This window comes from Panicum virgatum, chromosome 8N (genome assembly GCF_016808335.1).
Source record: "Panicum virgatum strain AP13 chromosome 8N, P.virgatum_v5, whole genome shotgun sequence".
In the NCBI taxonomy this organism is placed as follows: domain Eukaryota; kingdom Viridiplantae; phylum Streptophyta; class Magnoliopsida; order Poales; family Poaceae; genus Panicum; species Panicum virgatum.
Window position 1 is genome coordinate 30,926,356 of NC_053152.1, and position 24,683 is coordinate 30,951,038.

At 47.0% G+C, this 24,683-nt stretch overlaps 1 protein-coding gene across 1 annotated transcript; it reads left to right on the plus strand.

Annotated features, from left to right (window-relative positions):
* The first annotated feature begins 4,031 nt into the window (after nucleotides 1–4,031).
* On the plus strand, nucleotides 4,032–5,058 carry LOC120686925 (xylanase inhibitor protein 1-like). The gene has a single exon (XM_039969124.1). The coding sequence runs from the start codon at nucleotides 4,057–4,059 to the stop codon at nucleotides 4,957–4,959; it is 903 nt and encodes a 300-aa protein (XP_039825058.1). The 5' UTR covers nucleotides 4,032–4,056; the 3' UTR covers nucleotides 4,960–5,058.
* The last annotated feature ends 19,625 nt before the right edge of the window (nucleotides 5,059–24,683 follow it).

A 24,683-nucleotide genomic window follows, 5' to 3' on the forward strand; every position in this document is an offset into this window, starting at 1 on the left:
TCCACGACACATACATTCCACAACGATCACCCCCACCGGTGCCACTCCCTCCAGCTGCTGAAGCTATATTTTACTAGAAAACATTATTATTTTTTACAACATTACAAATTCTTACAATTACAATAAAATCTGAATAAATTAATTAAAATAAATCACATTAATTTGCAAATTGATTGAAAAAACTCTTACAATTACAATGTAAATATGTACATCATTATATCCTCATATTCGAATTGCACAGGCACTTACAATGAAGTCTGAAATGTAATGAAATTATAATTGCTATTGAGGTATTAATCATCATTGTGTGCCGTGCTATGTCACAGCTCTCTCTAAGCCCTTATTCTTCATCGGTCTTGACCTCACCCTATCTACATAATGAAGGGTCTAGAAAGAGCTGTGACAGAGCAGGCACAATGTGACTAATGCCCCAATAGCAACACTACTTCGTTTACATTTCACACTTGCTGGTAAGTGTCTTTGAACTACAATACAAAATCACATTAATTCTCAATCAAAAAACCTGAATAAATTAATTGAGAGAAATCTCTAATTAATTGAAATAAATCTCTATAACTCCTAATTATTTTGACACCCTTCAGTTCCAGGAGAACACTCTTTTCAATATCCAGAAACCATCTAGAAGAAAAAAAACTTTATTTCGGAAAATGTATATGTCGGTAACCTCGACCCTGCGGTGATGACAATGCCTTTCGGGGGGACACGGTGCGGTACAAGGATGTCACCAATCGGCCAGTCGCAGCACCAACATTTCCGGTTAATAGGAACACAGCACTTGGCACAGGCAGCGTGCTCGTTGATATGCTCTCAGTGCAACAACGGCCACGCTGACTGCGTCAAATGCTGTCTTCGTATCAATCGGAAGTGCTGGTGATGCGACCAGCCGATTCGCGACGTCCATATAGCGCATAGTGTTTCCCCGAAAGGTAGTGTCATCACTATTGGATTGAGATTAACGACGTATACTTGTTTCGAAATAATGATTTTTTTAGCTTATAGATAGTTTCAATGTGAGCCTCAATAAATACATCACTAGAGTGTCAAATAATCAATTCATAATAAAAAATCTATTATAATTCTTTCATTAGTTCATTATAAAAAAATTAACTATCCACATTATGGTTATATCTACTACAATCACATGTTTTGTCTACACTCATTCTAAAAATTTCTACTATCCACATGCTCATCTGAATCTAAAAATAAAAAATGTGCTACGGTCATTTGTAATATATAGAAAATGATTGAAAAATATGTCTATAATTTTTTCATATTCAACCTAGCCAATAAACCTACTCCCACATTCAAGTCATCGGTTCTATATATCTCAAATCATTGCATAAATCAAAGAAATCATACTCATCCTCACTATTTCTAAAAGTCACAAATTTCTCTAACTATAGAGCATAAAACGAAGAATAAAGACTATCAATGAAGAGAGGATGAAGTTACAAACCTTTAGCGTACTTGGATAACTAGAACACTCACTAAAACTAGAACAAATGGCGGCAACTCTCTAAGGGAAGAACAACCCCGAGCTCGAGCTTCTCTAGTGAAATGGCACTGGCTCGGGCTCGGGGAGGAAGAAGGGTGCCAATTTATAGTGGGCGCATTAGTACCGGCTGGTGGCTCTAGCCGGTACTAACGCGCCACATTTAGTACTGGCTGGAGCCACCAGCCGGTACTAAATTTCCTCGCGGCAGTTTAGTACCGGCAGGTGGTTCCAGCCGGTACTAAACTTTCACTAGCTGTCAGTGGCGGATGTCAGAGCCTGTTGGTGGCGGACTTTAGTACCGGCTTGAGCCACTAGCCGGTACTAATAGGCTCCCAGGGCCACAGTTCCTTTGGCCCGGTACTAAATTTGCACATTAGTACCGGCCAAAGCCGTGACCAGTACTAACGACCGCGGACGAATGTGCGTTTTTTCAGTAGTGAAGGACCCCCTCGAAACACATCAACACCTAAGGCAATACAAACAACCACACAGGACGTAGGGTATTACGCAACTCGCGGTCCGAACCTGTCAAAATCTTTGTGTTCCTTGCACCATCGAGTTCCAGAGCAGTCGATCCCTACCTACAACCCTACTGCTAAGGGTATCCCTGAGCAGGCATGGCGGTAAACACCGATAGCTGTTTCCCCATCCAAGTCGTTTACAAAATTTAAATTTCACTTTGCTGTGTGCCAGATCTGGGGCACAAAGCAAAGCCTGGGCATTTGTCATGTGCCTTGATCTGGCACATGGCAAACACATAATATCATGGTAGAATGTGAGTGGCGGACTGTCCGGCCTGTGGGTGGGGGTGGGGGGGGGGGCGGGGGGACATTCCTCCAGCTAACGTTCGAACGCTGACGGTTCAGATGTCCGAACATATTGTATTAGCGGATGGTCCGCCAAGGGGGGCGCAAACCGTCCGCCAAATATCATTCAAAAGGGATGCTCTCCGTCCATCGCCGATCCAATGGCTAAAATCATATTGATGGTTCGGATGTCTGAATAGTTTGTATTGCGGAAGGTCCGCCAAGGGTATCGGACAGTCCGCTAGCTAACCGAAACCAATCAGTTTCAGGTGTCCGAACATTTTTACTATGGACAGTCCGCCACCTATGTGAAAAAACCTATTATTTCATGTAGTATTTAACTAAATATTTTCGAATGTACTTTAAATACCTTGTAAAAATCACTCAACAATTCTAAGTTGTCTATTGCCTATAAAAAACATTTTTACTAAAACCCCAATTCAACCATTACTTTGACTTAAAATCCGAACAACTACTTCTCAACTCTATGGATATCTTATCCGGAGATGCTTGGATTTGTAAGAAGTGTATGTTATAACATGTGCGAAACCTTCTCAGTTTTTTACCTTAGCTTCCTTGTATGAAATCACCATATCATGACAAATCTTATAATTATCAGACTTTGTTTGTTTTTGTAAAATTTTAAAACGATTCGGCCACACTTTCGTGGTCATGGTTTGTGAGCAAGATGTTTAAAATTTCCTTTCATTTCATGGATACGGCCTCATATTGGACACAATAACGTGAATATCATTTTTCGATTCATTATATTCGATTATTCAAAACACTTGTAGTTCAAATTTGAATTATCCGCAAGAAATTTGTTTAATAAAATACAATATCTAAACATAGCAAAAAGACTGAGAAACATACCAAAACTTAATATGGAATACCACGTACAGCATTGGATAGCAGAAAAAGTTAGAAGGGCAGATTCATTTTTTTTTCAAAAATTTTACCATGTGCTTAAGGCGAGGCACACGGTAAATAACAAAAACACATGGCAAACAATTTGATTTGCTGAGTACCCTACGAGGCACATGGAAACAGATGGTTGCCGTGTGTTTTTGCTTGTGGCAAACAACAAATATGGTCTTTGCGTGTGCCCAACATTTGCCGTGCGTTTTTTGGGTAACACACGGCAAAAAAGTTGTTGTTTGCCATGTGCCCGAGAAGTTGTCCACAACAAATTTTAGGGCACACGGCAAAACGCCGTTTCCCATAATAAAGGAATAATATCGACTATCACTAATAATCTTCGTTATACAAGGCGTCAAGTATTTGTGACTGAAAGGAATAGTCCATTAGCACTAAAACCTCCGTTATACAAGGCGTCAGCAGCAAAAGTATTCTGCAGCAACAAGATGAATCCGGCCGAGCCTAAGCTTGGCAAGGACTCGCAGAGTAAAGGCTACCTGCTCCACATGCCTAGTAACATTAACTTGGTGAACCGGCCGTCTTCCATGTTACCCTGTCACACTGGATTGATGCGTAGTTTAGATAGAGCATGTGCTGCTCTACCTCGCTCGTGCAAGACGGATACTAAATGCATTAAAAGCTAGGGCAACTCTATATCATCCCTTATCAATGATTTTTTGGTACATCTTCTTATTCAAAGAAGTTCACAGATGCTTGAAAGCGCATTATATCACAGATGCTAGAAGTTCACACATTATTCCTTCTATATATCAGCGGCTCAACCACTCAAATTCTCCACACCACTACGCAGTAGCAATGCCGATCTTACGCGGGAGGCCATCCCACAGTCTGATCGCACTTCTCTCTGTTGCGATGATCCGCACCCTTGCTGGCCCGGCCATGGCAGCGCTGGAGAACCAGACCGGGCAGGTGTCCGTCTTCTGGGGCCGCCACAAGGACGAGGGCTCCCTCAGTGAGGCCTGCGACTCCGGTATGTACACCGCGGTGATCATGTCCTTCCTCAACGTCTACGGCGATGGAAGGCACCAGCTCGACCTGTCGGGCCACCATCTCGCTGGCATCGGAGACGACATCGAGCACTGCCAGTTTGTTGGCGTCCTGGTCTCCCTCTCCATCCGAGGTAACTACTCGCTCGCAAGTAACCAGTCCGCGCTGGTCCTGTCCGACAACATCTGGAACTCCTACCTCGGCGTCTTCCGGAAGGGCGCGCACCGGCCCTTCGGCGACGCCAAGTTCGACAGCGTCGATCTTTTCATCGAGCAAGGAAACCCGGCGAAGCACTACGACGTGCTTGCCAGGGAGCTCGCCAAGCACAAGATCGGCGACGGGAACAGGAAGCCAATCCAACTCTCGGCGACAGTGCACTGTGCCTTCATGAACCACCTCATCACCATGGGGATCTACGAGCGCATCCACGTCCGGTTCTTCGACGACGACGATGCCCACAGTACTAACTGCAATGCATACAGCGAGAAGGTATGGGACAGCTGGACGGCCGCGTACCCGTCCAGCAGGATCTTCCTTGGTCTGCCTGCATCGCCCGAGGCGGCCAAGGAAGGCTACCTGTACCCGAAAAGCCTCTACTACGGCGTGCTCCCGGTGGTGCAGAAGGCGGCCAACTACGGCGGCGTCATGCTCTGCGATCGAAACTTCGACGCACGCAGCAACTTCAGCAGCTATGTCAAAAGGTGGGCTTGAGAAGACACGACAAAGAATTGAACACTAGGAAAGTGGTTCTGTATGCTATGCATCTATTTATATAAATTGTATTTATATATAAGGAATAAATATAAGTCATGCGGGCTGTAATTAAGCTAGGGAGGTAAGGTCTCATGGTGCTTCCAATTAAGCTTTCCCTTACACCCTATGCTTTGGTGGCCTCCATTTTGATGATGAGGACTAGAACTGGCTTAACAGCGATGAGCATGTCGGTCGGAGTGTCAAATTCTGAAAGACTTGTGAATTGAGATCCAATTTCTGAAATTTCTCGCTGCAACGTGGCTATTATTTTTTCTTGAGGAAGTCAGAAGGAAGTCCCCTACCTATTTGTTTTAATTATAAGGATGGATATGTAAGAGGGTTTACAAGGCTTTACACCCAGGAAAAAAAGACAACTACAAGAAACTACTCAGCCAAGCTCTAATTTTAGAGCAATGGTTGACTTTTCCCTAATGCTATAGATGGCCGCCAGATGGTCAGCTTGATTTTTCCCTAACGGTATAGATGGCTAGACGGGCCGGATCCCATGAGCCGACACTAAAAAACCCGACCCTAACTTGATAAGGAACGATAGCCATAGTGTGTCCAGGCTGGTAATTGTGTGCCGCATCTGGGCTAGAACTTGGGCACGTACAGCTGGCCCAACAAGACACAGCTCAATGAGCTGGCACGATTTGGCCCATCAAAGTACTCAGACACTGCTAGCCCGTCTTCTTTGGTTTCATTTTCCTTCCTGACAGCCTCCTCTCGCCTCTCGCCGTCGCCATCAGCCCTTAATCACCACCATAGCAGTGTCCCCCTCCGCGCCCGCCTACCACCTGCACCACCGCCAGCAACGGGCTCGGGCTGGCATGGGCACGTCAAGCCGATCGTGCCATTTGTGCTGGAACAGCACGACCGTGCGCATCGTGTCGTGCTTGGCTACGTGGCCGCCCATCATGTATGTGCTGGTCAACGAAATACTGACCGTCACCAGTATGTATGTGCTGTGTTCTGGGCTTCTATCGCGATGGCCATGGTTGGTATTTTCAAGTATTGTGAGGAGGTCTGGGCTCTCTGGAATGGTGAATTTGGCAACATCCGCAGCTCACTGGGGAAAAGGAAAGAAGTATTGAATGTCCAGCCCCTTCGGCCCCCGAAACTGCTGGGAAATGAGGAGGCCCTGCTTGTAGCTCATGAATTGATTCATATCACTAAGGGTTCTTTTGCTGGCGACTTGCCTAAACTGAAGAATAATTCCAGTCTGAGAAAAATATTTTCTGTTGAATTTGGTAATATAGGATGGGAGAATATGTGCAAGGTGGTTGAGATGGAGCTCTCGCTCATGTACGGCATCCTCTACACCAAATCGGCCGTCATCCACAACTGGCGTGGCTATGTCATCCGCATCGTCTCTCTGGCCGTCACTGCCTCTGTGATGCTGCTCTTTTCTCTCTACAACAAAGATGGCCAGAGGATAGCAGATGTCTGTATCACTTACACTTTGCTGGCTAGGCCTGCTAATGGGTTGGGTTGAAATGGGTTTTATGAGATGGGTTTTGAAATGTAGTGTGTTTGGATGATTTAAAATGGGTTGTATTAGTTAATGGGGTGGGTCGGGGCGGGTTCTATATAAATGCGGGTTGAGGCGGGTTGGGGTGGGTTGAAATGGATACTTATTACAAAATAGTATAACTATATATAATTGTGGGTCCCACGTGAGAGCTGGACTCTGAAATTAAAACCACGTGTTTATATCAGAAAATTTTATCGAAATTGACTGAATTTTGTTGGAGATGACTCAGTACGACTGGCAGCTATTTTGTGCAAAGCAGTGTGGCTAGAACTACCTGTGGGCCCCACATGAAGAGCCGGACCCCGGAATTAAAACCTCGTATTCACACTATAAAATTTTATCGAAATTGACTGAAATTTGTTAGAGATGACTCAGTACGACTGGCAGCTACTCTGTGCAAAGCAGCGTGGCTAGAACTATACGTGGGCTCCACATCAAGAGCCGGACCCTAGAATTAAAACCTCGCGTTCACACTATAAAATTTTATCGAAATTGACTGAAATTTGTTGGAGATGACTCAGTACGACTGGCAGCTACTCTGTGCAAAGCAACATGGCTAGAACTACACATGGGCTCCACATCAAGAACCGGACCCTAGAATTAAAATCTCACATTCACACTATAAAATTTTATCGAAATTGACTGAAATTTGTTGAAGATGACTCAGTACGACTGGCAGCTACTCTGTGCAAAGTAGCGTGGCTAGAACTACACGTGGGCTCCACATCAAGACTCGGACCCTGGAATTAAAACCTCGCGTTCACACTATAAAATTTTATCGAAATTGACTGAAATTTTTAGAGATGAGTCAATATGACTGACAGATACTCTGTGCATAGTAGTATGACTAGACATGTATGTGATCCCCACATTAAGTGTAGAACCATTAAATTCCTCTGCATAGTAGAACCCATGGGTTTTTATGGGTTACCTGCTTATAATGGGGCGGGTTGGTTAGAGTTGAGAAATTAACTAATTGGGTTGGGTGGGTTGGGTATCTAAATATGTTAATTTTGGGTGGAGTTAGATATGATGCGGGTTCCAACCCATTAGCAGAGCTATTGCTGGCCGTGGCTTTGCTCCTCGATCTGAGATGGCTTCTCGGAGCAGCAGCGTCGACCTGGACATATGCGTTCTTCAACGCTAGTCACTCGCGCTGGCTGCGCCATGAAGTTTGCTGCACGGAATGGTGGCGCCCACTCCGTCCTTTCGTGGTGCATCTCTGGATCCATAGCATCAGCCTCTCCGGGAGCACGGTGGTGGCTACAGGCTATGGTCAGGCACCATGGGGCAATACAACCTGCTGCACGAAGTGATTCGTGGCACAAGTCGATTCAGCTGCTTCATCAAGACATTTGCACTGGAGGAAACTTGGATGGAATACAAATACTCCAGCAGCCTTGAGCTTGGTAGCTCCGAAAATGTCAAGAAATTGTTGTTTGAAGAGATACAGAAGGTGTTCAAAATGCAGCCTCTTACCCGTCCGCCTCCCGCTCCAGTTACCCCTCCCCCTCCCAAACCAAAGCCCGCTGAACCTCCTATTCAAGCACAAATACTTGAGACACGTAGGGCTAGATGAGGGACCGAAGCCGGCGACCAGAGGGGGGTGAACGGGAGCCGATCAAAATTTCTTCGAAATTCGAACCGTTGGACTATATCCCGAAAATCACCCAAGCGTTCTGACCAGAGTTTGGAATAGCTATGGAAAAGCTAAGCCAACACAAAAAGGCCTCGAACGAGCGAGCGAAACCACGAAGCAAATCGGAAGCGAATCGGGAAAGCTGCAGAACTGATCTGCCAGGACCGGTCTGACCGGTTCACTGGACCGGTCTGACCGGTCGCGGCCTGTTCAAAAACTTGCAGACCGATCTGACCGGTGGCACCCAGAAAACCCCCGAAACGTGGATTCAAATGATGAATCACAACCAAACGACCACGAAAATCGATGAAACTTGGGGGATTCCTTCGCCCCTACCTCGTGAACATATCCCCAAGAGATTTCATCCTGAAGATCAAAGAGTCTTGAGAATTTGAGGAGAGATCAAGAATGATTGGGGTTTTCTCAAAAACTCAAGAAATCCAATTCAGAACAGCTCGTTATTCCAGAGGGTTTGGGACAGGATCAAGAGCACGAGAATCACAACAAAGAGCTCGTAGAATCCCAGCAATCATGTGCACCAAAAACAAAATCGAAATCCCTCACACAAGGGCACAAAAACTAGGAAATTGGATTGATTCAAAAGCCCAGAGGGCACAAGGAGGATGGGGCCTCCTTTCCCAATCAAATCCAATACAAAGTCTCACAAATCCATAATCAAAACCTACTCTATTGAGAGGAACAGAGGGAGAAGAACATAGGGGCGGCGGCCTGGGAGATAGAACAATTCACGGACGCAATACAAAAGCCGCTCTTGACCTAACACAAGTGAAGGGGTATTTATACCCGCGGGACCGGTCAGACCGGTACGCTGGACCAGTCAGACTGGTTGGTTAGACCGGTCAAACCGGTGCCAGGGACCGGTCAGACCGGTTGGCCTGCAGTACCCCCTGTACACGATCTCATCCGACGGCCGAGGTTCTTTCTTCGGAACGAAGTCTTCTCCACGATGCCGCCGTCTTGATGAAGATCCAGTCCGCGGTTTTGGAGGGTCCGCGAAACCCGGGTAGGTGCCGGTTTTGAGAAAACCGCCAAAACCTCACGCGCGGGAAGATTCCCGCCTCCACGCCGTGGCCCTTGACGCCGTTCCCGCCTCGGCCTTCTGACGGCCCTAGACGCCGCCCGACGCCCATCACCTCCTCGCCCGCAGCAAGGCCCTAGACGCCGTCGACGCCCGTCACCTCCGTCAGTCCCGAGACCGACGCCCGTGCCTCCACGACTTGGCGTCTTCAACCGCCGTCCGCCTCCTTGGTTTTGTGGCGCAAACCAAGAAACCCGCCTTCCGTCGCCGCTTGCGCCCTCGATCCAGGAGTGGACTCCACAGCTGCCGCCCGGTCCGAGCTCCGGTTCCGGCTGCCCTTCACCGCCGTCCACCGCACGGTCTATCGGCCACAGCGCCTCCACGGCAGCTCCCCGTCGACACTCGACGCCCGTGTACCTGCAATCCAAAGACCAAGCGCACGATCACACCGCACGGTTGACAATTCACTCATCACAAGCAGAATAGAGTACTCAACATTCCTCCATCTCCCCCTTGATGAGTGCATTGTCAACACACCACAAACGAACCAAGAGAAGTGAAACCAGAAAAGAACAAAGAAGCACAAACAAGTGACAAAAAGCTCAGAAAGGCAGGAACAGTCACTTACGCAAGCAAAATCGATCCCCTAAGACAAGGGCAAAGGCTCGACGCAATCGATCAAAAGCCAAAACATGACTCCTCAAAGACAGAGGTAACGCTCGACGCAGTCATGCAAGAAGCAGAGGGAAAACGAGGAAAACCAGGAGCCAAGAACAAGGCAGAAACTCCCCAAGCAAAGCTTTTCCCTCTCACAAGTGCAACTCTCCCAAAATGATGCACTCTCGAAGCCCTGTGCACAACAAGTTTTTTCAAAAATCAAACAAGTCTCCCCCTTGTTCGATCACTTCTCTCAAAATTCTCCCCCTTGTTGGCACATGCACACATCAAGCCTAAAAAGACCTAAAGCTCCCCCTGAAGCTGAAACTCCCCCTGAACAGATGCTATGCAATGAATGCAATGCAGGAGGTGTAAGTGAAAGCATTTAGGGATACAAGGATATGAGCAACATCTAGTCACAAGCACGTGTGCATCGATAAACAAGACCTGCATCTAGCTCAACAGGGTATATCATATCAGTCTAGAGCTAGGCAAGTTCAGTTTATGAGAAATAAAAGCATCACCCATGATCTAGCACTAACAAGTAGGGAGTGGAAAGCAGTGCTACTCAAACTCATACAGGTGAGCCAAAACTCAGCCAAAAACAAGTTGTTAACATTCATTTTTCAATCAATTTTATATCAAGCAATTCTTAATGCCAGGGGTTGAAAGCTTGTCATGCTTTACTTAGCAACAAGGCCAAGCCTATGCCAAAAGACAATCAAAAGCTTAAAGCACTCGTTTCAGTCATGCACAGCCTTGCCCGGGTTCTCACAAGTGCAAAGTGAGCCGTCCCGAAAGCTCGATCAGTGCGACAAGCAATCCCACCTGGATCTTTTCAATCCATTTCGAGAATAGTTCAAGCAATTGTATCAGATTTAAATCATTTCAAGTATGAATTGCTGAACGAAAAGCCACACTAGCATGAATAAGATAGCAAAGCATATCAACACGCCCTAACATGCTAGTAGCCAAGAAAGGGTGATCATGTTTTCAGTTTTTCAAATCAAAATAGCTTAACTCAGATGATGTCATATACACAGTGGAGCAAGCTATACATGATCAAATTTATCAACTCACACTAGCAGGTACTAGAAGATCATAGCAGTGTATACAAGAATGCTAGTGCAAGTGAGACAATGCAAAATGCAAATATGTACAATGCATATGCACAATGCAACTACCAAACCTAGAAAACCAAGAGAAGCAAAACAAAGACCTAACAAGCTAACCAAAACAAAAATCAGCGATCAAAAAGGGTAACAAACCCCAAGCTCCCCTCGCAAGCGAGCAAAGGTGTCCTGCTCTAGCGGTTTGGTGAGGATATCTGCGGTTTGCCTCTCTGAAGGGACATGGATCAAGTCTATGTGTCATCTCTCATGGTTGTCTCGCAGGAAATGGAATCAGATGTCTATGTGCTTGGTTCTGGAGTGTAGGACAGGGTTCTTTGCAATGCTAATGGCTGACATGTTGACTACAAAGATGGCAACCCTACCGAAACTCAAGCCATAATCCTGCAAGGTTTGTTTCATCCAAAGTATCTGGGAGCAGCAGCTAGCAGCGGCAATATACTCAGCTTCTGTGGAAAAAAGCGCTACACTAGCCTGCTTGCGAGAGGACCAAGACACCAAAGATGTACCGAGAAATTGACAAGTGCCGGACGTCGACTTGCGATCCAACCGACACCCACCGAAATCGGCATCAGAAAAGCCCACCAAAACCAGAGAAGAATCCGCAGAATACCAAATACCAAATTCAGGGGTGAATTTCAGATACCTGAAGATGCGTTTCACCACCTGCCTGTGGGAGGTGCGCGGCGAAGCCTGATACCGCGCACAGAGGCAGACGTCGAACTGGATGTCTGGTCGCGTCGCCGTCAGGTACAGGAGAGAGCCGATCATGCTCCTGTACTCCTTCTGGTCCACCGCCTCGCCGTCCAAGTCCTCATCAAGCGCCGTAGATGTGCTGATCGGAGTCGGCTGAGGAGACAAGTCACTCATGTCGAACTTCCGTCACAAGTCTCTAGTGTACTTGGCTTGATGGACAAAAGTGCCCTGAGGAGTTTGCTTGATCTGCAGCCCGAGGAAGAACTGCAACTCACGCATCATGCTCATCTCGAACTCCCTGGACATCTGCTCAGAAAACTTGGAGACAAGAGCGTGAGAAGAGCCACCAAAGATAATATCATCCACGTATATCTGAACCAAAAGAAAATCAGTGCCAGATCACATGAGGAACAAAGTTTTATCAACACATCTCATTTTAAAGCCCTGAGCTAGCAAAAATGTTTTCAATCTATCATACCAAGCTCTAGGTGCCTGTTTCAAACCGTAAAGAGCTTTCTGAAGTTTATAAACACGGTTTGGAAACTTGGGATTTTCGAAACCAGGGGGTTGCTTCACATAAACTTCTTCTTCAATAAAACCATTCAAGAAGGCAGATTTAACATCCATTTGGAAAAACCTTAAAACCCTTGGAAGCAGCAAATGCAAGAAAGATTCGAATAGCTTCCAATCGAGCAACATAGGCAAAAGTTTCCTCAAAATCAATACCCTCTTTTTGGCAAAACCCCTGGGCAACAAGACGAGCCTTGTTCCGAACAACCAAACCATCCTCACCCTGCTTGTTTTTGAAAACCCACTTCGTTCCGATGGGATTACAAGCAGGTGGAGGCTCGACTAAAACCCAAACTTGGTTTCTTTCAAAATTTTCAAGTTCCTCATGCATGGCATTGACCCAATTAGAATCAGAAAGAGCGTGTTCAATATCCTTGTGCTCAAAAGAGGAAACAAATACTGAATGAGCAAAGCCAGCAATACTTGTTACCTTGGACCTGGTGACTCGCTCGTTGAGATCACCTAGCATCTGTTGAGGTGGATGGCGACGCTGAATGTGTCGCGGTGCTTCCCGTGTCGAAGTCGCCTCCTCCTCAACCAAAGCTGGTGCCTCCTGAGATGCAGCGGGTGAAGCCTGAGTCACCTCCTCCAACAGCCCTCGGGAAGTAGATGTAGTCGGGTCGGGGCCGTCGTCATCATCCGAGCTCGTGGCAGAGATAGTTGGGTCCACAGCACGCATGGTAGCCTTAGCGTCGCCATCTGCAGCTTCTTCCTCCTCATCTTCAAAGATGGAGGTGCCGAGCTCATCATCTCCTGCAACTTCAAAGACAGAAGAATTGCACGGTGCAGTCTCGTCGAAAGTGACTTCACAAGTCTCTCTGACGATGTTAGTATCAATAATCAGCACACGGTACGCTCTAGAGTGAGAAGCATAACCGAGAAAAATACCGTCAGACGAGCGAGACTCAAACTTATCAAGATTTCCATCTTTCAGCAGAAAGCACCGGCAACCAAAAACTCTGAGATGGTCAACACGGGGCTGGCGTCCAAACCGCAACTCATAAGAGGTCCTGTGCATGAAAGCACGCAAGAAAATGCGGTTGGACATGTAACAAGCGGTGTTAACCGCATCAGCCCAGTATTTGCGAGGAGTCCTATGCTCATCGAGCATCATCCTCGCCATCTCAACCAGCGTCCGATTCTTCCGCTCTACAACTCCATTCTGCTGTGGAGTGTAGGGAGAAGAATACTGGTGTTCGAGCCCTTGATCACTGCAAAAGGCGTCAAAATGAGCATTTTTGAATTCTGTGCCATTGTCACTGCGGATCGCTCTCATGGCTTGGGGTAACTCATTTTTCAACCTCAAGATCAAGTCTCGAACAAACTCGAAAGCCTCATCCTTGGTTCTCATGAAAAAGACCCAAGAATAGCGAGAAAAGTCATCCACAATCACAAGAACGTACCACTTCCCACCAACAGACATCACCCGAGAAGGACCGACAGTGTCCATATGTAGCAACTCTCCAGGGTGAGAGGTCATCACCTGATTAACAGGCGGATGTGAAGTGGCAATCATCTTCCCGTGGCGACACGGATGGCAAACAAGGTCCTTTTCAAACTTCAATTTGGGCAATCCTCGGATTAGGCCAAGTGAGCTCAGTCTAGACAATAAGTCAAAGCTCAAATGTCCCAGTCTCCTATGCCACTTCCACAGATCAGAAGAAGGACCAGCCAACAAGCAATGGGAAGGGCCAAAAGGAGTTCCAGAGAAGTCAACCAAGAAAACCCGATCGCGAGGTGTAATCTGGCAAACCAAATCTCCCCTGGAATCCAAAACACACGAGCAACCCTCCTTGAAGCGAACCTCAAACCCCTCATCAAGAAGTTGCGAAACAGAGAGTAAATTAAAGCCAAGATTCGAAACCAAAGCAACTTCTCTCAGGGTAAAGCGATCAGAAACTCGAACAGCGCCAAGTCCACGTACCTTTCCTCTTCCATTATCCCCGAACACAATGTACTCCTTTGAGTGCATTGGGGTGAGGCTGTAGAACCATTTGTCATTCCCGGTCATGTGGCGCGAACAACCGGAGTCCATGATCCACCTGTTCTCCAAGTCTCCGACCTGCACATCAGTAGTGAGACAAAGGGTGAGCAAATGTCTCAACACTGGGGTTAGCAAAGTGAGAAGCAAACCAGTGTCGAGCCATTTGCTCTACAGAAGGGTTAGCAAAACCAGACAAAGCGTATCCCCCGTCCCGTCTACCGCGTGACTGACGAACACCACCGCGAGGAAAGCGTGGAGCCTCAAAACCTCCTCCAAAGCCTCGGTCCCGTGGTCCATAGCCATACTGAAAATGACCAGGAGCACGACCGGCAAAACGACCACCCACTGGAGCACAGTAACCACCACCGTCTCCCTGACCTCCACCTACACGGCGCGCCCTATCATCTCGCCTATCACCATGCCGAGAAGGACCATGCACCCGAGCAGAGTACATGTCCGCGTTCCGTCTCTCCTGTTCTCTCTCCTCACAGCCCGCTTTCCTCCTGAAGCAAAACTCCTCCAGGTGACCTTCCCTGTCACAAAACTCGCAGTGGTACCTCACCTCACACTTGGGAGGTGGAGGCCTAGCCTGCGGACGGGGAGGAGCAGCCCTCTTCTTCTGGGCAACCTGGACTGTGGCAGCAGGGAGCGTGTCGAGGGGGTTCCTCAGCGCACTGGGCTTTGGAACCCAAACCTGCTTCTGCGGAGGTGCTTTCGTTGGTTCTTTAAGCACACCATCCGCAGGGTCAACAAGCGAAGCCTGTGTGCTCGTGCTAGCATTGTTTCCAGCAGCCTTGCCAATCTTACCATACAACCTGTCAAAGTCTGACTTCGTGTATGTGTAACCGACCCCAAACCCATCACCACGTTTGAACTGCTTAATCATCATGCCCAACTGCAGCTCACTGCTAGAAACCCAACTCAGAATCGCCCTAAGATAGGTATTCTCATTCTCTAAGTTGGCTTTCTCTACCGCAAGACTATCTAAATCAGCAATCAACCCAGGGCAAACAGAACAGTCAATAGGTGGGCTAGACTCTACGACCTTAGTCTTTCCAAAAGACTTGATCAAAGCGTTCTTCTCCTCTAGCTCCGGCCTAAGCGTGGGACAAAGCTTGCAAGCGCCAAGCAAAGCAGGCCTAGATCTAAGCTCCTCTAGTTCACAAATAACAGTAGCAAACTTGGACTGCAAAGAAGCTAGATCAGACTTGAAGATAGGACACTCATCGCATTCTAGCACATCACTAACAATGGGAGCGTCCTTGACAAGTTCAAGCTCATGCTTGGCCTTGGCTAACTCGTGAGACACGTCACAAAACGAAGTCTTAGCAACATCTAAGTTCGCGACGTTCTCATCATGCTTGGCACGGAGAGTAACAAGATCATTCATGTGAGATATGCAGCCAGTGCACTCATCCTCACTAGATTTCTCCCTAACACAAGCCAGCTCAGCCCTAAGTTTTCTACGCTCTCTAGCTGCTTCCTTAAGCAGCCTCTTCTGGTTGTCGAGAGCGGCGTACAACTCTCTAACCTCTGTATCAAGCAGGTCGATCGTGGAGTTTACCTCTGAATCGCTCTCGGATCCAGGAGAAGAGCCGGAGTGCGTCGGTGTAGCATGTCCACCCGAAGACGCACGAGCACCATCGGCTTCGCCCGCCATGGTGCAGAAGCTCTTGCGCCGACCGGCCGCCAAGCAAAGGCCGATGAAGCCGGTGGCTTCCTTGTCCCGCTTCTTCTTCTTCTTGTCGTCGTCGTCGGAGGTCGGTGAAGAAGAGTGGTCGGTGTCGGAGCTCTTGTCGAGGTCGCTGAGCTGCGCCAGGAAGGCCTTCTCCCGCTTCTTGGCCTTGTACTAGAAGCGCTTCTTGAGCGACTCCTTGTAGAAGCGTCCTCCCCGGTCACGACTGCGGTGCTTGTGGCGCCGACGCTCCTTGTTGGAGCCTCCCTCGTCGCGGTCACGGTGGCGGTAGTAGTCGAAGGAGTTGTTCTGGCCACCGCCGGACTTCTTGGGACAATCGGCGACGAAGTGGTTCAGATCGCCGCAGTTGTAGCATCCGGGGTTCTTCTTCCTCTGCCTGTTGTGGTAGACGCGCTGGAACTTGCTGATCAGGAGGCATAAGTCGTCGTCGCCCAGTGTCTCCAGCTGCTCATCTGAAACAGAAGGCAAAGAGGCAAGAGAAAAGCCAAGAGCAGAGTTAGCGTTAGAGCTCGATCCACCTGGGCCAGTCACAAGAGCGACGCTCTTGGAAGGAGGGGCACCATTGAGCTTGGCTCGTGTCTGGTTATCCACCTCCGTGGCCTTGAGCTTGCTGAAAAGCTCGTTCACGGTCAGAGTCTCATAGCCTGCAGACTCAATAATCGTGTTCACCTTGAGATCCCACACAGAGCGATCAAGTGCGTAAAGCAACTTGAGGGCCTTCTCGTGCTCTGTGTACTCAAGGGCACCAGCAGATCTGTTCGCATTTACCTTGTTCACAATCGACTGAAAACTACTGAACATCAGGTCAATGCTCTCACCCGGCTCCTGTGTGAAGTTCTCGTACTCACGCCGGTGAGTCTCGAACAGTCTGGCCTTCACCTGAGGTGTACCCTCGTGGTAGTTCTTAAGGCATGTCCAAATTTTGTGAGCTTCCTAAAAACCCTGGACGTGTGAGAACTCCGCACGAGAAACACCAGCGAACAAGGCATTGACAGCCTTGGCGTTAGCCTCGTGCTGGGTCACCTGGAGAGGTGTGGTCCGAACAGCAAGCACCTCGTAAAGGTGGTTCGTGGTAATCTCCCAGACATCGGCTCCCATGCTCTGCAGAAAGGCTCTCATGCGAACCTTCCAGTAGGCATAGTCCTCGCCGGAAAACACCGGGATCTTACCAAGACTCGCCATGGTCGCCAAGTGGTTTTTGAACCGGTTAAGGTACTGAAAACCTAAACTAAGCTCTGGTACCAATTGAGGGACCGAAGCCGGCGACCAGAGGGGGGTGAATGGGAGCCGATCAAAATTTCTTCGAAATTCGAACCGTCGGCCTATATCCCGAAAATCACCCAAGCCCTCAAGCGTTCTGACCAGAGGGCACAAGGAGGATGGGGCCTCCTTTCTCAATCAAATCCAATACAAAGTCTCACAAATCCATAATCAAAACCTACTCTAAAGAGAGGAACAAAGGGAGAAGAACACAGGGGCGGCGGCCTGGGAGATAGAACAATTCACAGACGCAATACAAAAGCCGCTCTTGACCTAACACAAGTGAAGGGGTATTTATACTCGCGGGACCGGTCAGACCGGTACGCTGGACCGGTCAGACCGGTGCCAGGGACCGGTCAGACCGGTTGGCCTGCAGCACCCCCTGTACACGATCTCATCCGACGGCCGAGGTTCTTTCTTCGGAACGAAGTATTCTCCACGATGCCGCCGTCTTGATGAAGATCCAGTCCGCGGTTTTGGAGGGTCCGCGAAACCCGGGTAGGTGCCGGTTTTGAGAAAACCGCCAAAACCTCACGCGCGGGAAGATTCTCGCCTCCACGCCGTGGCCCTAGACGCCGTTCCCGCCTCGGCCTTCTGACGGCCCCAGACGCCGCCCGACGCCCGTCACCTCCTCGCCCGCAGCAAGGCCCTAGACGCCGTCGACGCCCGTCACCTCCGTCAGTCTCGAGACCGACGCCCGTGCCTCCACGACTTGGCGTCTTCAACCGCCGTCCACCTCCTTGGTTTTGTGGCGCAAACCAAGAAACCCGCCTTCCGTCGCCGCTTGCGCCCTCGATCCAGGAGTGGACTCCACAGCTGCCGCCCGGTCCGAGCTCCGGTCCCGGCTGCCCTTCACCGCCGTCCACCGCACGGTCCATCGGCCACAGCACCTCCACGGCAGCTCCCCGTCGACACTCGACGCCCGTGTACCTGCAATTCAAAAACCAAGCACACGATCACACCGCACGGTTGACAATTCACTCATCACAAGCAGGATAGAGTACTCAACATTCCTCACTAGAGATGAGGAACTGGGCTTTCTACCTGAATTCCAGGAACTCATCCTCATATGGCACGTTGCCACGGACGTCTTCCTCCTCATGTCTGGCCAAGTGGCCATAAACAACGCAGAGAGGACCAGGACAAGAAGTACATGGAGGCGATCAGCGCCGTGTCTGATTATATGGCGTTCCTAGCTAGCCGCAGTACGCCCTGACATGTTGCCAGGCCTTAAACTCCGCATCCAGCACGAGGCAACCCGTTAAGCTCTGGACAGGTTATGGAATAATCCTAGAAGCAGTTCGACAAGCAGTCCCCATGGTGCAACAGGAGGCAAGGTGGAGCTTGTTAAATGTTAATATCCTTAGAAAGAAGGAGGCTACCAAGCCAGAGGTTGCGTTTGGAAAATCCAAGCCCTCAAAAGAAAGTGATCTTTACAACTATAGTATGATTCTGTAGGATGGAATTATATTCACAAATTTGCTAGAAATATTGCTAGAAATATTCCCAATCCTGGACCTTCTGAAGTTCATCCTCAAGTCTTGGGTCGGTATGCTGATCTATGTTTAAACCCGATGCAGCAGAAATTCCCATGCCAAACAGCTCGATGCAGTAGAGATTCCCATGACAAACAGCTCGGCCGTGGCTGCGAGCTAACCATCATTGTGTGGAGCCTATCATAGCACGCTAGGGGAGCGAGCCATGGAAGATGGCGAGCGGGAGATGTTGTCTTTTTTTTTGTCCAGCAAGAGGGAGAAAATAGAAAACAGGATAGTTAGTTGAGTAAAATACAGAGTCTGTTGGATCTAAATTTTGATGAGATTTTTCTTTTTTAACTAACTCATTAAGTATATAAGAGTTCTTGGAGATGCTCTAAGGGCAGTCCCAGTAAAGAAATTATTTAGTAGTATTTATTTATTTATGCCATGTCACATAGACACCATTTATAAAACTATAGCTTCCAATGGATAATTTGTAATTGTGTTCACAAAATAAATTCCTCCCATAACCTTTCTCCTCTACCAATCCCCTTCCTTCCCGCTATTTAATTCAATCGTGGTATTTGTGACATCCATCCCAATAGATTTATGTAGTTTCTTAGATTTGGTTTCTTACATGATACCGTTTCTTGCATGAGAACTAGTTTTTTTGATCTTTTGCTTTCTCTCCTCTTTAATTGCATTGCCAAATCAGCAAAATGTCCTACATGGCACCATATGACTATCTCAAAGGTACGATGGCGTTGGACATATCCAAAGGTACCACGACGTCGTCCAAAAATGATTCTATGTGCTTCTCGGTTACCGTATTCGCTCAAAAGTTGTGCCAGCAGCTAGCGATGAGATACTCGCTAGCATGAGAACTTTTACAGTTTCTCTCACCGCCACATCAGCCCAAGCTAGCCACGTCGCCGGTCACTGGACAAGACCTATTAAATACTATGGAAACTATCCTAGTCAGTGCATTGGGATTTTTCTAAATTAATTATTGTAACGTGGCCGGCTGGCTGGCTGCATGCGCGGCTTCTGCACCTGCTTTTACACCATTTCAGGTTACATGCCAACGGTTGAGGGCATCAAGGCCCACAAGCAGTGATTGAATATCTCAGCCGGCAACATGTGAGACACCCGCTATCTTCTCCCTCTTCTTCTCTCTGATCCATATATAATTTAGCTGGCTTTTAACATCCTATACTACTTGCTCTAATAGTCCAACCAGCTCCAACTGCGACATGCAGAAATCTGTTCTTTCAACTTCCAAATTAGGCCCAGTTTAATTTCCAAAATTTTTCATGCGCTACAGAAACTTTGAATGTTTGATCACTAACTAAGGGTGTGTTTAGTTAGTGGAAATGTTTGGATTTTGGTACTATAGCACATTTCGTTGTTACTTGACAAATAATGTCCAATTATTGACTAATTAGGCTTCAAAGATTCAGACCATGCTAATCAGTTAGACTGTGTAATTAGTTATTTTTTAACTATATTTAATACTCCATGTATGTGTCCAAATATTTGATGTGACAAATACTGTGCAAAATTTGTTGGGAACTAAATAGGGCCTAAGAGTATTAAATGTGGATAACTTCCAAAACTCATTGCATAACTCCCGAGTGAAATTACGAGATGAATATAATGAATCTAATTATGCAATAATTAGACAAAGTCATGCTACAGTAAACAATTAGGTTTGATAGATTCGTCTCGGGATTTTCCGTTCATCCATATAATTAATTTTATAATTAATCTATAATTAATAATCCTACTCCTAATTAGTATCGGAAAAGATGAGGGGATGAATGGCACTTAATTGCGCACAACCAACTCGCCACCTATGATGCGCCGCGCAGCAGCAGCCAGCCATCACATAATGCAACCGCATACGTGGCCGCAATTAATGGGAGACGCCGGCGCACCAACCGGCCGACATCCCCATCTACTCCTACACGGTCCCACGGAAGCGTGAAGATCTTCTGTAATGAAGCTGCGCTGGCCGGGACGTCTAGTACTCAGCAGCTGCCGCCGGCCCCATCTCGTATAGTGCAGCAAAACTCCCAGTTTTTTGGTATGCGCTGGATAATCTCTCCATGGGAAACAATGAATGAACAGGATGTATCCGATTTAAAATTTGCTCGAAGATTGATGTTACAGTGGAGTGATTTTACGAAGAAACCAGAACCAAAATTATATAGAGCTGCTACTAGTATGTGCCCATGATGCTACTTCTTATTCGAGTTTTTTATGTGTATATCATTATAAAAGTTACTGGTGACCTACGTACCACTAAAAAAATTTGAAGACACATGTATATCATCGCTCGAACTTTTTTTACTCCTGTACCATTTTGAACGGAACAGAGCTTAACGGTGTCTAAAGGAGGTCTAAAAAGACCATTTTACCCTTGTGCTGAACGGTAGCAAAACAAGTAGTTCATCCTGTGCGCAGCGCATGCAAGACCTGCGCAAGCTGTCTCAAAATCCGACGAAGGAACCTGGCGGACTCTTGTCTCTCTGCATCTCTCTCGTCTCCTTCGCCCACACCAGGCCATCCAGCCGAGAGAGAAAAAAGCAGGCGGGGAAGGGGGTGATTGGATTGGAGGCTTGGAACTTGGAGCTGGCACCTGGCGGCACAAAGCACAGCAAAGCAAAGCACCCGGTTCGATTCCTAGCCACCCGGCTTTTTTTTACCAGCCATCCTTCCAAGGCTTCCTTGCTTGATCGATCTTGATTGCCCGCCTCAGCTCCTCCCTCTCCTCTTCTCCTGACTTATCGCTCTTGCCGGTGGCCGGAGGAGCCGAGGCTGAGCTGGCTAGCCGCCTACCGGCCGGCCGGCGTTGTGGTCGATCGGGTTAGGCAAGCAAATTCGCACGGCAAATTAGCCAGCGCGGCCATTGATTGAACGGTCTTCCAGCCAGCGCGGGTTCAGCAACTGGCAGGTGGGGTCGGTGGGCGCGACGCGGAACCAGAGCTTCTACTTCCTGACCCCGTCCTCTCCCTCGACCTCGTCCGCCGCCTCATCCAGTCTCAGGCCGTCCTCCTCTGGGCCGCGCTCGCCGCGCTCCTCTCCTGGTTCGTCTTCTGTGCCGGCGCGCCCCCCTGACCGCACCCTGGCCCGACGCCGCGCCCCCCGACCGCACCCTGGCGTCGCGCCCCCTCAGCCACGCCCTGGACCCGCCTCGGACGCGCCGGCGACTGGAGGTGCGGGCTGGCCCTGTCGCGCGTGGTAGAGGGGCAAGAGAGGGGCAGAGGGAGGGAGTGTGACGGCGGCCAGGACAATAGGGTTCCATGGGGGAGGAGTTACTGTCGATCTCAGGGGAGTACACGGGGAAGAACAGGAGAGGGCAATAGAATCAGAGGTATAATGTTCAATTCCAGACGCGAGTTCCGCTAGTTATAAGGGATGGTGGACGAAATGGTACGAAGATAAAATAAAATACGAGCGATGATATATAGGCGTCTCTAAATTTTTTAGTAATACGTAGATCACCAACAACTTTTAAAATAATATACACATAAAATATTTTTTTTTCTTTTTCTTATTCTTCCTTAACTACTTCCTACCCGTTCCCATCCCCCGTTCGAATGCTTTGGCGCGCCACTCGCCTACCTCCTCCGGCTGCCGACCGCGCGATGGCCGTGCCGCCTTGCACCGGCCGCCCCGCGCTCCTAGTGGTAGTGATGCGTTGGCTGCCGTAGCAAAGTTGCAAAGAGATGCTTCTAAAGTATCCACCTCCTATCTTTAGTTTATAACGTTATACTAATTTTTCAAAATGAAAATTTTTCAAAAAAATAGTATAAATTTTTGAATTAAAGAGAGGCAATGAATACTCTAAGGAACACTCATTTGCACATCTATATCGTAGCCTTCCCTACACTACGCCGCGCAGCTCAGACCGTCGTCGCCTGTCTGCCCCCACTCGATCTCGCTCCTGTCCAATTGGACTGCGAACGGGGCAGACGGTGGGTCGACCCGTTCGCTCATTTTGGGTTGATGGATTGAATTTACGCAGTTTGCGGGATCAACACAACCACTTGCATTTCAATCCAAACAAAGGATCTTGGGTGGAACTCTTACCAACCCCTTTGAAACCTCAATCCAAATACACGTATTCACAGTATTTGATATTTAAATAAATGTTGCTTTAGTAAGCCCATTAATAATCTTCCAACATACATACCCCCTCTATCCAAAAATAAATGTAGTTTGAGGATTCAAACTTTATTTTAAAATAAGTGTAGTTTTCGTTTTTCAATACAACTCTATCTATATTTCTCTCCTCTACCCCTCCTTGTTTCATGTGCACTCTCTAATTTTTACCCTCCTTAAGAGCAAGACTAATAATATAACTGTAAGAATTTTTGTAGCCCATCTCTCAGCCTACTTGTATATTGATTTAGCTCTTCATAATTAATATTAGCCCACTTATCTCTCTCACAAAGTTCCTTGGTTCTTGTGACTGCAAGCTTGCATCCCGCTTTTTTTCTCTTCTCTCGTCTCTCCTCCACCTCAGCATTTCAGCCTTTTTATAGCCCATCATAATACTTGCTCTAATTTTTATATCTAACTCTTAAAACTACTTATTTTGTAAAGGAGGAGTACATATGCAAATATGTAACGTAACTAATTTTTTCAGGTAACCATTTTATTTTATTGGTTATTATTAAGACAAAGATAAGTACACAATTAATAAGCCTGCAAAGAATAACGGCGATCCAATTCGATGCCTAGCTTTGTTTTTAGCATTTTAAACAAATGGTACAAGGATGTAGTATATGCTGCGCAGTGCTACTATATTAGTGCGATTCCAAGCATTGACTTAATTCTAGAAGAAGCCATGTGTACGATGTTCTTTTGCTCCTTTTTTGTTGGGATCTGTCTCCTTATCAGGTGATTTAGATATTGCATTTTCGTAAATCACTTGTAACACTGGACACAAAAATAAGACAAAAACAAAACAAAACAAGACACAAAGATCAATCCTCAACGGGATCCAGCAGTCCACATTGGTGACTTACGCAAATACAAGATCTAAATTACCTTAAATAAATATCTTTTGTTTGTTGGACAAATTACCCATAGTACTAAAAAAAATGAAAGTTGCAGATGATTCAGCTGGTGGCACTTAAATCTCACACTACTCTCATTTTCATATTAAACATCATTTGTAGTGAATCAATATATTAAAGGTATGTGGATTTTCTAGAAAATCAGAACAATTACCATTTGTTGGTTATCAAGTAAGAACATGACACAATTTCCACCCTCGGCCAAAATCTACCACCATTGGCAAGAGAACAACGCATAATTCTTACTGAAAAGTTTATTTTATTTTTCTTACGAATAAATATAAGATTATACCCATTTTACCTATAATAATAAGTTGTAAGCGTCCCAATAATAATATAATTTTACAAATTTATACAGGCCACAAGATTAAACATTCCGAAACTTATTTCTAAATATATACAGGAAAAAAACTACAAAGCTACATATGTGCATCAAATTTAAAACTTTATGACACTTAATTCCATAACCTTAGTACACTATATCTCCCTTGATAAATCTATACTATAAAAGTTGAACCAATTGAAACCCTTTCTCACCAAGATTAGGCCCACCGTACCCCTCACGGAGGTCCCACTTGTCAGCCCAAAGGTTTGACGAAAGCGGGTGCAGACCCACGAAATTGATCGAAGGAAAATATTTTCACCAAAATTCTAATACTTTTTACACCAAACACTTTTACATACCCACATTTGTATTCACCAGTAATTTCCTATATCCACCTCTTGTACCCACATATTACTTTCCTTTAAAATACACATACGGTCAGACCCGGGGCAGCAAGACTGCTTATAGACATAGAATGTTCTAGAGTAAGGGATAGCTCATGGATGTACTTTACCTCTTTTGTAACTACTCGAATAGGCGTAGAACTAGCTGCAGTACATAGGAAACTACCCGATTGTGTTGTAGTA